This window comes from Aspergillus welwitschiae (genome assembly GCF_003344945.1).
Source record: "Aspergillus welwitschiae strain CBS 139.54b unplaced genomic scaffold BDQ94scaffold_18, whole genome shotgun sequence".
Lineage (NCBI taxonomy): Eukaryota > Fungi > Ascomycota > Eurotiomycetes > Eurotiales > Aspergillaceae > Aspergillus > Aspergillus welwitschiae.
In genome coordinates, this window is record NW_020798712.1 from 366,792 (window position 1) to 380,987 (window position 14,196).

Genomic DNA, 14,196 nt, shown 5'->3' on the forward strand with positions numbered 1-14,196 from the left:
GTGATATCACCCGTGCATTTTTGACGATCCACCGTCCAAACTAGACCAAATCCGAGCGACATTAGGATGCTGCAGTTCCGAATGACCGAAAGGATAGTTTGACAAAGAATTTATCCGGCGCCCTATATCTATATAGACAGGAAAAGAATATATCATATGGCTATTTAGTATTTGACTTTTCGTTTACTATTTCTTACTGCTCTTCCTGCCAATTTCCTCTTTTACATAATTACTAGGCTTGGACCTCCTCCCAACGCCATCCGCTCTTAGTCCACGATCGGGTGGAATGGAAGATCACCGTTTAATTAGGCAGCACCCCTGTACTGTATCCTAGCTTCTACGCAGTACCGGTCTGACCTCGGATCAGAGTGATAGATTGATTGATACGAATACTCTCAAGGGAATACTTGGGTGCTGATCACTTCTTTCTTCCTTTCAGTTCAGCAGTACATGTGAGCATCGGCACGTCACATGCCTGGCCAGTTCTTCCCTGAAAGTTCCCACCGCCCGGGCACCTGGAAACCGGCCGCATTTGCCATCAGGAACCATGTCATGCCACTGTGAAATCAGCGGTCGTGGACCGAATTGATCCTCTGCAGAGCCATGTATGGACCATTCTATCGGCACTTGATTTCATGTGGCTCTTTTGATGCGCGTCCGTTCTGCATTGGCAAAATACGGACCCCTCCATGCCACATCCGCGCTTGAGCCATTGACTCACTCCAGACCACAGCAATATGGCGTGGAGTCATTCAGCTCGTCGCTGGCGGGCTCTTCGTCAATGCTGCACCCCAAAGCTACGATTTTATTCCACCCAGCAAGCTCACAGTCCGCCGCCCTGGAGGCCTGTATCGGCTTTGGATGAGTAGGCTTTTCTTGATCCAATTTGCCTGGCTTCAATGCTAATCGATTGCAGATGGGTTGAGCGTGACATCCGTCCTATCAGTTTGCGACAGCTAACTTTCTTTGGACGAACCCTGACTGAATCCCGGCTCATCAGCTCGGCCAACTACGTACGAACTGAGCTTCCAACCAGGTTAGTAGTCTCGTCCCATATTAGCCGACGATCTCACTAACCCCATTATCTCACTAGACTCGCGCATCGCCTACGAGATATCCAACGACTCCCGTATGTGGTGGTTGCCAACCCCCACCTGTCCATGGTATACGAGCTCTACTACAAAGCATTCGAGCGATTTCGGACCATCCCGGAAATAAAGACGTTAGATGACAATGACAAATTCTGTGACATCCTACGCAAAACGCTCCGAGAACACCTAGTTGTGATTCCTGAATTGGCAACGGGTGTCCTGGAGTGCCGCGAGCTTGTCCCGTCAGATGTGCTGGACAGCTTCATGAACACACTTCTCCGAGCGGTAAGACCTTGTCTGGGTGAGCGATATGTTTCTCTACTGATACATTGGGTCTAACAGAGAATTTCACGCCGCGTTATCGCCGAGCAACATCTTGCTTTAACGGAAACCTTCAACTCTCCATGGCACTTTCCCGGCTCCCAAGACCGCACAGACCTAAATGCCGACTTCGTCGGTGAGGTTTTCCTCAGATGCAACGCGAAAGAGGTTGCTGAACGGTGCGGAAAGCTGGCACAAGATATGTTGCGGCAGAGCGGTGCATCGGATAAGATCCCGGAAATCACGGTGCAGGGTCACCTCGAGGCAACCTTCCCTTACATGCTGAGTCACCTGGAGTATATCATCGGTGAGCTACTCCGAAATTCGATTCAAGCTGTGAGCGAACGATACCGAGACTCTTCGGAGAAACCGCCACCTATCGAGGTTCTCATCTGCGAGGCCCCGCAGCATGTGATCCTGCGGGTATCGGATCAGGGCGGCGGCATACCGCGTAAGGTTCTGCCATACCTGTGGTCTTTCAACAAGGGCCCTTACAGCACGTCACATCTCCAGAATTTGGAGCAGGTTCCTGCCATGGCTGCCACCATGCAGGAGCTGTGCGTGCCGACGGAAAGAAAGGATGCGGATCGGGACACATTCCGCGAGAGCTCGCTGGATTCGCTGACCTCGCGGCCTCCTAATCTGCGTCTGGGGATCGGATTGCCCATGAGCCGAGTGTATGCCGAGTACTGGGCGGGCAGCTTGGAGCTCCACAGCCTCGAAGGTTACGGAGTGGATGCGTTCCTGCAGATCTCGAAACTCGGCAACAAGAACGAACAGGTGACGACACGTGCGTCGATCGATGCAGTATAGATGGGGTTGGAAGGGACAGAGAAGGGAAGTCGTATATATTGGGAGATATACAAACAGCAGCAGCAACAATGGCACCTGCCTCTCCTACATCTTACTCTTATCTACTACTAGTTGACTCCCCACTTACCCCAGGTTTTGCGTAGCTCGGCCTTAAGCCCAAACAGGCAAGCGCGGCCCATTTGTGGCAGCTTGCGGGATGACGTCAGCCGGAATGGATTCCGGGCATTCCAGGCCAAATCAAAAAAAACATTTCTGCCTTGTTAGTGGCCTGGCAAGGGATCGATCGCTCGACTCGGCTGCTGTGTTGTTCTATCAAACTCAACTTGTGACAGCTGATTGATTTCTTGGGAAATTGATTTGATCCTACCGCACCACCTTCCCATCCCGGTGACGTCGATCCAGAAACGCCAGTGAAACCTTGTGACTGATCCACTCGCCTTCTCGATTTATATACAATGAAGCGTCTCAATTCCAACAATGACGACAACGTCCCCATCTACATCTACTTCCTGCTGGTTGTGATTCTATCCCTCAGCTTCCTGGGCACCTATCTGGACTCTACCAAGCGTGTCAAGTCCGCCACACGGTCCTAATCAGACATTACTATTATATCACCGTTATAACATAGCCATTAAAATCAACAAAGATGGCCGGCACATGCTCCATGCTCTGCTTGATTCTCATCACGTTGTTCAGTATGCAGCCACTCCTCTTGAATACTGACACTGGACTATTCTGAAGCTGAAGCTAATACTCTTGGTTCTCTAGTACCTCCTCTCGGTGTGTTTATGATCTCGGGTTGCAGTGTTGACCTACTTATCAATATACTCTTGACGATTCTCGGGTTCGTTCTAATCATACTCCTTCTTGCCTTCGCAGGATTACCCTGAAGTGAATAGTTTCTGACTGAGTCCACTTTGTGCAGGTACCTGCCCGGCCATGTCCACGCATTCTATCTCGAATACGTATACTACGCCAATCGCAACGCAGGGACCGGCGATGCACCACGTCGGGCGCCGGGAGTATATTCCGAGCGGATTCAGCGCGGCGGTCATCACACAACGTATGGCACGATTCCGTGATGGGTGCTGGATGAATCAAGCTTCATGTGAACATGGCTGCTGTTTCTTTCCCCCTTTTCATCCGACTGTGCTGGGTATTGTTATGTCATAAGGCCCTCAAATGAGCGACGAGGGAGTCGATAGCATCATTAATCGGAGTCGAGGTTCTCTATTTCTACAATCCAAGTAGATGACATGCTCAACCTCAAAAGACTAAAAACAAGCCCATCCATGCATAAATAAACACCCAAAAAAAAATAACAACAAACCCAATGCAATTATTCCATCCCTCCTACATGAACAAAACTAACCATCACTCACTATACTCCCAACAATTCCTCCACCTACGCCGCCCCGGCACCAGCACCAGCAGCAGAAGCAGTCCCAACATTCCTCCCCTTCAGCGCCGGCAGCCCAAAAGCCTTACTCGTCCCGACATCGCCCTTCGTCCTCATCGCACCCCCAGTCTCCGGAGCCCACCACAGCGCCCCAACCCACGGCTGCACATTCCACCCTACAGAGAGAGTGACATTCTCCCGTTCGGCCATCTTTCCCGAAACATCTCCGATGGAGTACTTGGCTCTCTGGTCGCGGAGTCTCAGCTTCCCGGGCTCAGATGCTTTCTTGGCAGTTTTGCTAGTAGTGGACGTCTTCTTCGTGCTGCGCTTCTTGTTCGCAGACGATGCAGAAGGGAAGAACTTCTTGCGCAAGGCATTAAAGGAGTAAGGCGACTCCGGGGCGGGGATGATAGTGTCCCAGATGACGGAGTGGGAGGGCGCGGAGGTGGTTGGATTCGAGGGTTCGGAAGGGTAGGTGGCGTAGACGTAGACGAAGAGTTGTTTGGTGTTCCAGTTGAAGAGGGGGGTTAAGTCTTTGGGTTCATTGAGGGAATGGTTAGTATTAGTGTAGTGGTGGTGGTGGTGTTGGGGAAGTTGAGGAGCAGGGGGGAGGGGGGAGGGATGGAAGTACCAGCGTCTAGGTCGAATTTCATGGCGGCGTATTCTTCCTTTCGCGTGCTGTAGTAGTGGGGACGGCCTTTTGTTCTGTTGGGTTGGTTGTGTTAGTTATTCCATTCTTCTTGCTTATGGGGGTAGTTGTGTTGTTGTTGTAGTAGGTATTGGATTGGGTGGGATTGGATTCGATTGGAGAAAGATGGTACACGTACACTTTCACATCGCGCAACTTCACACTGGATGTCACATCGTCAGTAGGATAGAGAAACACGCTGAGAGCCGCGAGACCGGCGACGAAGAGAGCGACTGTCGTGAAGAAGCCGAAGACGCCTTGGGCGCGGTTGAGGGTGGAATGCATTGTCTCCCTTGGTCCCTCTGTAAGGAGAAATCGGGACTGGAGATAGGACGGGGAAAATAAAAGATAGGGACAATTACTCCCTGTGAAGTTGTCGTGTCGCGAATCGGGGAGAATTCGTACTAGTATTGAGGATAGAGAGACAAAGATGGGCGGAGCTTTGAAGCCACATGGGCCTTTTTCGGGATTGGCTGGGCTTACTGGATGGGGGCTTATCGATAAGCTCCAATAGTAGTCAACTTATCTTCTCCGACGCTTTCTTACTTTGTTACTCACTCTCTTCAACTTCTACGCTGAATTGCTGCGCGCGACGTCATTATAGACAATTGCATACTCTCTTTTGACATCTATATTAATAACTCTTTTTATTACTACAGGATTATCTCCTTTTCTTACCTACACCCACCACAACACGTCCTCAACACCAACACCAATTGACCCCGCATATTCCCCCTCTCCTCCACCCAATACTCCAAACTCCACAGTACAATAGACCATTTATATATATATACATTAGAAGATACAAGGAGATAAAATGGACGACCACATTCTCTTCTTCTACGGTACCCCCACCCCTCTTTCTCCCCTTCCACTCCACATCTACTAAACCTCTAAAGGAACCCTAATGGCCCCTCCCATCCTCCACCGCGTAATCCACGGCCACTCCACCCCCGAGCCATGGCAAAAGGCTCTTTTAACAGTCAAGCCTGCAATCCTGCATGGATACCGACGACATAGAGTTCGGTATGCAGATTATCCGGGTATTATACCCACACCTTCTTCATCTGGTGCAGATGATGGCAATGATACTACTACTGCCGGTAGTGATGGCGAGGCATCTGTGCTAGGCACAGTAGTGTGGGGATTGACAGATGGGGACGTGTATCGATTGGATCGGTTCGAGGGGAGTGAGTATGAGAAGAGGGTGGTTAGGGTGAGGGTTTTAGAGAACCATCATCATGATGAGGGTGATAATGGGAAAGCAGGGGATATACAAGAGGTTTTGGATGCAGCGGAGACAGAGGGCAGCGAGACAAAGGAGGGGAAAGAAGTAGAGGCCGTGACCTATGTGTGGACTGCTGGTAAGGAGCGTTTAGAGGATGCCGAGTGGGACTTTGAAGCCTTCAAGCGGGATAAGATGGCGTGGTGGGTGGAGGCGGATGAGAAGGATTGGTAGATAATAGATAGAATGGTATTTCCAGTTGAGCTAAATCAGATCATCCGATTCTATCACATATCGGTATATACAATTCAAATCACCGCTCTTTTCATGAATATCCTCGAATCAATCGCATGCAAATGCTTGGTATCTAATGCAACCCGTAACAACTGTCAACTCAACCCTCCTCCCCGGTGTCCCGAAAACGCCTGCGTGCGGATGGCACGGACTAGGAAAATGACAAAACCAACAATGCATAAGATAAGTATTAGAGGTAGAGCTTTTCGTTACTACTATGTGCAAGGCTGACTACCTGGTGGGCGTCCCTCGTACTTGCGTCTCGACCGCTACGGCACTCACGGCGTCGTCAGGCTCATTGCCTTCCCGAGCATTTTTCTTGACGTCGACAACGGTGCGCGGATGTGTCTCCGACTCCGGGCTCTGTCGTCGAGTCTTTGCGGGCTTGGAATTTACCTTAGACGACGCTGCCTCCGGCTGACTGTCTGGAACTAGGACAACATCTTGCTCAGCAAGTGCTTCGTGATGCCGTGACTGTTTCGCGTCCACTACCGGTGATCTGCTCGTCTTTTGAGATATCTCCTGATCCGAGCCGGTCTCCACTGCAGCCTTCGAATGTCGTTCAGAACTCACAGCTGGAGCATGGTCCTCTGAGTTATTGGGTGACGCTTTCCCATGCCGGGGTGAACGTTTGCTTTCGCTCTCCGCATCTTCCAGCACGGGATTGCCGAGCAGGTAGCATACCGGCTTCTTATTCACCATGGTGTCTGTGTCACTGATCTTATGGCTTTTCAGCTGCTCCTGCTCGTCATAAAGCATGTCAAGGAATTTGCGGAGTCGCCTTCGGAGAAGACCAGATTTGAGCGGAGGCCAGTCGCTTTTTGGATCCATCTCCTTCCGGAGAAGCTTCCTGACAAATACATCCGGATCTTGAACAAACTTCTCCAGGTACGCCAGAAGGTACAGACCGCAGTCGGAATAATTGGGCTGCAGAGGTATTTCCCGAGCCCTCATACCCTTGATCAGGCCTTTGTCGATTTCGATTCCCTTCTTCGATTTTGCTTCTTCGTACAAATATTCACGTAGGGAGCTTATTGTTGGCGAACGGGGCACATTCAGCGAGTCAAAAGTAATGATGATCGGCTGGCAGACATCGTATCTGGGGCCCGCTCGCTTCGCCTTTTGTTTGCGAGGCTTCGCTGATGGTTCGGGCAATTGAGGAGCTTCCTTCGTATCAAGTTGTTCGGGCGTCGTTGCTTTCTCCGTAAGACTAGAAAGCGTTTTAAAAGGCCCTTCTGGGCTACCATCAAGCTCAGGCCACTCTTGGTCTGCAGCAGGACTTTCTGCAGGCTTGTCTTCTCCAGTCCTGTCAGCTATCCTCATCGTTTCGAGAGATTGCCTAGCTAACTCTGCTCTCGTAGAGTCTGAGCCGTTGGAATGCTTGTGTTCCTTGCCCTTGTTGGTGGTTACCTCCGGCTCTGGAGTTTCAGGGATCTCCTGAACCTGACTGTCTGGTGGCCCCGAAGGCTCTTTCTCGCCTTGCGTAGGCTTGTTGGGATCAAGCCCTTCCTGAACAATCCCCTGCAGGCTTGGTAAGTTGCAGATTATGGCAACATACCAGTGCGCGCTTTCGTTGATGGGGACCACGACATAATCGTGACTGAATATGTCGACGGTTCTCGTCCACTTCTGCACGCCTTCATAATTAATGCCCCGCTTGCCTCGGGGGACGTTCATGAGTGTATCGTGAAAGAAGGAGTTGAAAAAATATACTCTCTTCGCCGCCTCACTATTGGTGCGCTCCAGATGGTCTTGCAAGAATCGAATGTAAAACCCGATAAGGTTGTCATTCAAGAATTCATTTTCGCGCAGTCGCTCAAGGTCGTAAACATCCACCTCGGCCTTCTTCTTCCCGACCAGCGGATAAACAAGGGGCCTAGTCCATAGTCAGCAGCGATGCGTACCAGTTTTTGGAGAGTCACATACTTATGCCACTTTTCAGTGTTTACGGCTGGTAAAGGTTGCTGCGTATTTTCATCATCGCTATCGTCACTGTCATAATTCGTCAGTCGCACTCCCCCATGAAATGTTAGCCAGCCAATACATACCACACTACAGTAGTCGCGGCGGAAGGAAGACGCGACATGGCTCTTGTGGTGATGCTGGACGCAGACTTCTTCACGGGAATTTCCACCCCGGGGTCCGTGGCGCTCTTCGACACACGGCTTGGGCTCGTTTTAGGCTGAGATGGGGGTGTCTTGTTGGGCTTCGGTGCAGTAAGGGAGGGGTTTGCACATTCCCGAGAGGCGGCATCCGGCGGCGACGGCTGTCTTCCAGCGGCAACCCCGTTTTCATCTCGCAGGTTGTCCGTGAGCTTAACCCGCTTGGTGGCCTCACGCTGTTTGTCCGGCACTTGCTCAGGACTGCCTTCCGATGATGGCCGTTTTAGACCATTTGTAGATTGTTTAATTTCTCTTTGGGCCTTGTTAAATGCTTTGTCCATCCATTCGCTGCTCTCGTATCAGCCTTAGTTCAACAGCAGAAGGTAGGACTAAGAAACAGCATCGATAGAGCCAAAGAAAAATAGCACGAGTGCCAGGAGAACAAAGATCAGACATACCTTGACTTGTCACGAACGTCGACCTCACCCAACAAACAGCAGAATTCCTCCTTCACAGTGGAAGACATAAACTCTATATCAATTCGATTGTCGAGTTCAGATGTCTTTGATAGGACTAATCTGACCTTATTGCTCGGTGTTTCTGCCTTCAGGATCTGTCGTACTCTGGAAAGAGGCGCTTCAAAAACGTTTTCCGAATCTGTCTCGTGACACAGTGCGATTGTGCGTTTCGTCATGTCGATGTGGACCTCGATGGTTTTGCCGTCCGATGCTTGCTGTTCGATAGGACCAGTTCGGACGAGATTTGCTCTGAAAGATCGTTGGTTTGACATCTCCGAAGCCTTGGTCTTCTTGTTCTTCCGTTTCCCTTTCTTGCTACCCCCGGAGGCTTCGAAAATGGTTGGTTTAATGTCTCGAGACAGATGCTCATGGTCTGTCATGCTTTGACTTCCAAGCTCAGCTCTCTTGCCTCCGATTTGAGCGGGCGGTGGCCGCACCGTTACCGCCCCTTGAAGTTCATCGGGACTCTCCCGCGATTCAGACACCCGTCTTCTGGATTTTGCCGCGATTTCCGGATCATGAAGGAACAAACCCATCTTTGTCTTCTTTGCAATGTCCTGAGATTTCGCATTTATGATTTCGACGCTTTCTAGGATCTCATGTTTGGAAGGTCGTTCCTGCTTCGCGCCGGAGTCTATGTCGGAAATGAAAGAATTATTTCTCCGTCTTTCTTTGGTTGCATTTTTTGTAAAACGTTCGTCGCGGTCATCATCCGACGGTGCGCCGAAACTGGGTAAGGGGCCACGCTTTGGGCTTGGTTGTATCCGGGATGGTCTCACGATATTTTCAGTGCTTCGGTACTCGTCCACTTTTGAGCGTCTGTTATTCCGCTGTTTCTTTTGCTTCCCTGAACTCTGGCTCAAAGTAGGAGACATACGTGGTGGGTGACCGGCGATGCGGGGCGCATCCTGAGCGTGGTGCTCAACATCGTTGTCCGATGGTTTTGTGAACTTTCCATGGCTGGAATCGAGGGTATCCTGGCGGCGCCGTTTATTGGGTCTTTCGGAGCCTGCGTATCCTGTGATATTTCCTGGCTGGCTGTTACGTAGGCGACTCGGTTTTCCTTGTGCATGAACCGGTCCACTGTCTCGACCTTTCGATATCGTATCCACGGGTCTGAAAGGTGACTTGTTCCTGCTGTCAGCACGGGCACAGTAGTATCTTTCGGTTCCAAATTTCATCATACCTTAGGTTTATTGCTTTTCGTCTGTCCTGGCACTATAGGAATCCCACTGGGGTCATTCCTATAAAGTGGATATCGCTGATCAGCATACCTCCTTTGAGACCATTGCGCAAAATTGAACACACCATTTATTGGGAGGAAACAACCTGAGTTCATCGTATGCTTCGGAACGCTGGCGCGACTTGGCATGTGTTGCATCGCCAGACCTAATATCAATCGAGTCAGTATCGCTCGGTATATATCCGCATTGCGAGGCCATATTTACAGGCGACGCATTCCTGATTCTGATCGAGGAACGGTCTGGCGGTATTGTGGACGTACAGGTCGGTGTTCGTAAGGATGTCGAAGTCCTTCGGCATTGCTAAAAGCAGTCTATCACGGCCGGTGTTAGCAGAGCGGAAAATGTAAATTTAGAGGCCAAGACATGGGCTGCGAAAGAATAATCGCACGATATTCCCGAAAGCGCTGGGCGGAGTACGGATACTTACAGTAACCGGGTGAAGGCTGTCAAGTGAGGGATGTAGAGACCCGTATTCTACAGGCGAACCGGGATTCCATGCGCCGGACGTCTCAGTCCGCTGTATGTGGTCGGAGGTCGCATCTGATGGGGGAGCAGGATCGGGGGAGGTTTGCGGGGAGGAGAGGGGTCGACTGGAGGTCCGGCCGGAGAGGAAGTCTGACAGTTGCTTGAAGAATGGCATATAGTCACGAGCGAGGTCATTGCATGACCGGACAGGCCAGGAGGGTTTTCATATTCGGCGAATACCGAGCAGAAGTGGGCATGGCGATGAAGAGAAATGCATCATGGATGGGCCAGAAAGGCGGTGGGAGGATTCTGCCCGCCGGCGTGCGGAGCCCTAGGAATCTGCTGACTAGTGCGGGCACTAGTGGCCGGACTAGTAGTGTCTCGTGCATTTGCTGTAGATAGATAATTCTATGGTTTTGGTTAATCATGTGAGATTATTCCATTTCTACAATGTACTATGCTGCTCATGTATATGGTGCTTCAATATACATTGTACCTGTTTTTTTCTTATGATCTTTCACAAGAGTGAATCCATTTTACACATTGATGCTGCATCCGTAATAGTAGGGGTAGTAGTAGTGACAACTTATAGTACTAGCCACCATTCATTCCATTTTATATAATCATACGAGCCTAGTAGATATAGGACTCTGGTTGAGCACCTAGTAGGAGGAGATACTAAACTCGGTATTTTGCAGTATAGTAATGCTCGAAAATATTCTTTGTAATGACAAAACAAGTAATACAAACCGATTAGAATCATCCACCAATTTTCAAGAATTATAAGGGACATGAAATAGTGCAGAAAAGCCCAAGGAGGATCACAGGACGACAAATGAAAATAAACCACCAACTCTTCAACATATGATACATAGTCATTACTATTGATCTGTATATATCAGGGATAAAAATAGGAATTCACAGACCGAGCAATCTATCCTTCCCCATACAAGGACACCTAACACATCAATCTATAGCCGTGACGCCGTGAGCTTTAGAAGTGTCCGAGAACTGCTAATCCAGTAGCCACAGAGAGATAATCCGCCTCACTCGAAAGAACTCCTAAGGGCTGCAACAAGAACAGCAAAAGAAGTAAGTAGCAAAAATAATGCACCAGCACCCCAACTAACCGTCCACCTCTATCCCATAGTAACTACATCCTCCAGCTTCAAGCTATAGTTATACCTACCACGATCTAAGTAACTAATGCACCGCAGCACCTTCAATCACCCACTCACAGTGCTCCATAATGCAAGTTTAGATTCCGAATGCCCTTTTACGGTCATTGAATATGATGTATCACACCCCTGCCGTAGCATATAACAGACTAGCCTGCAGGGTGTCATGTCCCTGGTCTACATTGGCCGTGGCTCCACTTACCGTAAAAATTTCTATCCTGACTATTCACGTAGCAGTGGATCAGTGGCGCTTTTCACATCTAGGGTTCATGAGATACAAGTGAAATAAATAAGATGGTGGTTGGGGATAGTATCTGCGGCTTCCAAGATGTGAAGGGATAGGGAAGAAATGAAGAAATTAAATTAGGGAGGTAGATACATGAGTGGACTGCTGGCCCCAAAGCGTGGAAATTCTACCGCAGGGGGGGTGTCGGGGTGGAGAAGAAAATCAACTCATAGCGGGGGTTTAGGTAGATTGCTTGTTTTTCTAGTGCTTTATGTTTAAGGAATGAAATCAGGTGTAGACAGTAGGACAAAGTCGATCCAATTCCACGTGGGTTCTCAAAAAGACCCGAGTTTATTGGGAATTAGCGAGAAATCGAAAAGCATGCGGGGAATAAATATGTAGTGGTTTACATGCACGATCTACTAGTCTGGTTAGGAAAAAAACGTCACTAGCAGATCAATAAATAGTATCTCCAATCACATTTCATGCAGATGAGGAAGTAGAAGTAGAAGATACTAAGTATAGCAGTAATAAAAGTAGTTACGCTTCATCCCATCCGAGCACCCCAAATTTGCAGTTCCACGTGCAGTAGGAGCGCCCATGAATTGACATAAAATGGACAGAAAAAAAAAGTTTAAAAAAATAAAAACCCAAATCGAGATCACTCAGTATTTCGCCCTAAATGCCCCGATCCCAAATCATCCCAATGAGATTTTTGTGTGGCCTTTACTATACAGGATCATAACCCACGTAAAGCATGTCAAGATGTCGTGCCTTTTCCTTTATCCCCCTCGTCATTCGCCGTAACTCTTCGTCGATCGCCCAGCTGGTTTTGCTGGTTGTGATTGTGGTTGTTGTTGTTGTTGTGGTGGTGATGGTGATGGTGATGGTGGTGATGACCGGCGTTTCCGGCGGCCTTCTCCTGGCGAGCCTGGTCGATGGCCGAACGTTGGGCGATACTGTCGTCATGACTCTTCCAGACGATGTTGGTATCGGCCGGGAAGTTCAGCAGACGTTTGATTGTCTCTCTGCAGAACACGTTAGAAAACTTGCGATGTCGCTTCCAACGGGATGTGTCCACGTATGACATACCTGATCTTGATGTTCCGCCCGCCATCGATGCGGGTCCACACATTCAGAACATCCTCCCCGCTCCGCACACTGAGCACCGCACCACAAACCTCATCACTAGCCTCTGCAAACTGGTCACCGATCATAGCCAGGAGGAGATCCTCCCAGTAGCGATCCGCAACCCCCTTCTTCAGCCTCACCACCCATTTTCCACCTCTCTTATTGGCCTCGTCCTCCCATACCGGACGGATGCCCTTTTTGAAGATATGGTAGTCGGAGACTGTGGGGAGCAGAGAGGGCCTCTTTAGGTGCGAATAGATCGACCAGAAACTCTCTACTGATGATATGGATGCAAGCGGAGCGGTAGACTTTTCGTAATCGGAGTATTTAGGTGTGGGAGGCCGGTACCAGATAATCCAAGTGGACTTGAGCGGGTGCTCCTTGAGCGTCAAGGCAGCGCCCTTAGGTTTGCCGGCCTCAGCAGCGGAAACCTGGTCGACAGGGTTTTCACGCTTCTCGCCGGGAGTTTTCAGGTCGGAAGGTGCACCGGGGGTTTTGGGGGTTCCAAACGACGCAAAGGCACCGGAGCCCAGGCCGAATGCAGAGGAGGCGTTTGTAGACGGAGAGGACACGCCGCCGGAGAGGGGGGAGAGGGCGTTGAAAGGGTTGGACCGGCCGCCGTGGGAGCTGTCGGGGCCGAAACGCTTGGTGGCGCGGGGAAGTTCAACTCGAGCGCCGTCCGTCCCCGTCATAGACAGAGACAACTTGGAGGTGCTATAGATTGGAACAAAAGATTAAACAGGTTAGTTGAGTCGCATCAGCCACACAAGCATGCGGGCAAAGTCATCGTGTCGGAGTGGGACGTACTTGGATCGGCGAGTCCAGAGGTTTGCGTTATCCATGGAGATAGCTACTGACGGCCCAGAAAGCGAGCGATCATCAGCCGGGGACACAGGATCCGGCGGTCGGGTAGTTTTGCGAAGGGGAGGAGGAGGAGGAAGAAGAGATTCGAGGTCGTGGGCGAAGGTACCGAGCAATGCAGGGAGATCGAGTGACACAGGACCCAAGTCTGAAAATTACTAGATAGGATTAATTGAGGGTACAAGCAGGGACGCGGCGAGCGGAGCAGTCAGGACGGTAGTCGAGGCGAGGTGAGGAATAGAAGGTGACGAAGATACGGGGGGAGGAGGAATCGTGATCGTGATCGTGAACGTGAGGAGGGAAGTTCTAAGAAGGTCGAGGGGGGGAAAGAAGCAGTAGATACTTTGGTAGATGTGAAGTGGGAAAGGGAAGGGAAGAAGAGAAATGCGGAATTGCGGTTTCTGGAAGTGAAGAAAGCCAGCTGCCCGCCAGCCAATCACCGTCCCGCCCCGCCTGTCCGCCCGCTCCGTCGTTTTTCCATGCGGCGCCCTTTATTAAAGCCGCTGAATTTTTCTCGCATCTCTTCTTCTTCTTTTTCTTCTTTAAACCCAAGACCACCAACTCAAATCATCGCTGGCTGCACACTTTTGATTCTGTCGAATATTCAACTGCACTGGCGATTCCGATGAGTGTGTCGAGA

General features: G+C 50.1%; 6 protein-coding genes across 6 annotated transcripts; 3 read left to right on the top strand and 3 right to left on the bottom strand.

Annotated features, from left to right (window-relative positions):
• Positions 1–158: 158 nt before the first annotated feature.
• On the top strand, positions 159–2,326 carry BDQ94DRAFT_40074 (protein kinase PKP2). The gene is made up of 4 exons (XM_026775671.1): positions 159–865; positions 917–1,036; positions 1,094–1,376; positions 1,434–2,326. The coding sequence occupies exons 1-4, from the start codon at positions 738–740 to the stop codon at positions 2,223–2,225; spliced, it is 1,323 nt and encodes a 440-aa protein (XP_026625736.1). The 5' UTR covers positions 159–737; the 3' UTR covers positions 2,226–2,326.
• A 354-nt stretch (positions 2,327–2,680) lies between these two features.
• On the top strand, positions 2,681–3,307 carry BDQ94DRAFT_170936 (uncharacterized protein; the record flags this gene model as incomplete). Its single annotated transcript, XM_026771607.1, has 2 exons — positions 2,681–2,799; positions 3,151–3,307. 2 exons carry the CDS (start codon positions 2,681–2,683, stop codon positions 3,305–3,307), a joined length of 276 nt encoding a protein of 91 aa, XP_026625737.1.
• A 207-nt stretch (positions 3,308–3,514) lies between these two features.
• On the bottom strand, positions 3,515–4,734 carry BDQ94DRAFT_40079 (signal peptidase complex subunit SPC3). Its single transcript, XM_026775672.1, has 3 exons — positions 4,452–4,734; positions 4,256–4,329; positions 3,515–4,157 (listed from the first exon to the last, which is right to left on the bottom strand). The coding sequence occupies exons 1-3, from the start codon at positions 4,595–4,597 to the stop codon at positions 3,631–3,633; spliced, it is 747 nt and encodes a 248-aa protein (XP_026625738.1). The 5' UTR covers positions 4,598–4,734; the 3' UTR covers positions 3,515–3,630.
• A 395-nt stretch (positions 4,735–5,129) lies between these two features.
• On the top strand, positions 5,130–5,771 carry BDQ94DRAFT_170938 (gamma-glutamylcyclotransferase family protein; the record flags this gene model as incomplete). The annotated part of the gene is made up of 2 exons (XM_026771608.1): positions 5,130–5,157; positions 5,212–5,771. 2 exons carry the CDS (start codon positions 5,130–5,132, stop codon positions 5,769–5,771), a joined length of 588 nt encoding a protein of 195 aa, XP_026625739.1.
• A 145-nt stretch (positions 5,772–5,916) lies between these two features.
• Positions 5,917–10,394, bottom strand: BDQ94DRAFT_179152 (SUMO protease ULP2). The gene is made up of 8 exons (XM_026773297.1): positions 10,123–10,394; positions 9,900–10,006; positions 9,760–9,840; positions 9,638–9,695; positions 8,392–9,578; positions 7,880–8,281; positions 7,758–7,823; positions 5,917–7,707 (listed from the first exon to the last, which is right to left on the bottom strand). Exons 1-8 carry the CDS (start codon positions 10,333–10,335, stop codon positions 6,063–6,065), a joined length of 3,759 nt encoding a protein of 1,252 aa, XP_026625740.1. The 5' UTR covers positions 10,336–10,394; the 3' UTR covers positions 5,917–6,062.
• A 1,614-nt stretch (positions 10,395–12,008) lies between these two features.
• BDQ94DRAFT_40127 (eukaryotic translation initiation factor 4E) lies at positions 12,009–13,910 on the bottom strand. The gene is made up of 3 exons (XM_026775673.1): positions 13,503–13,910; positions 12,657–13,409; positions 12,009–12,592 (listed from the first exon to the last, which is right to left on the bottom strand). The coding sequence occupies exons 1-3, from the start codon at positions 13,535–13,537 to the stop codon at positions 12,325–12,327; spliced, it is 1,056 nt and encodes a 351-aa protein (XP_026625741.1). The 5' UTR covers positions 13,538–13,910; the 3' UTR covers positions 12,009–12,324.
• Between the last annotated feature and the right edge of the window lie 286 nt (positions 13,911–14,196).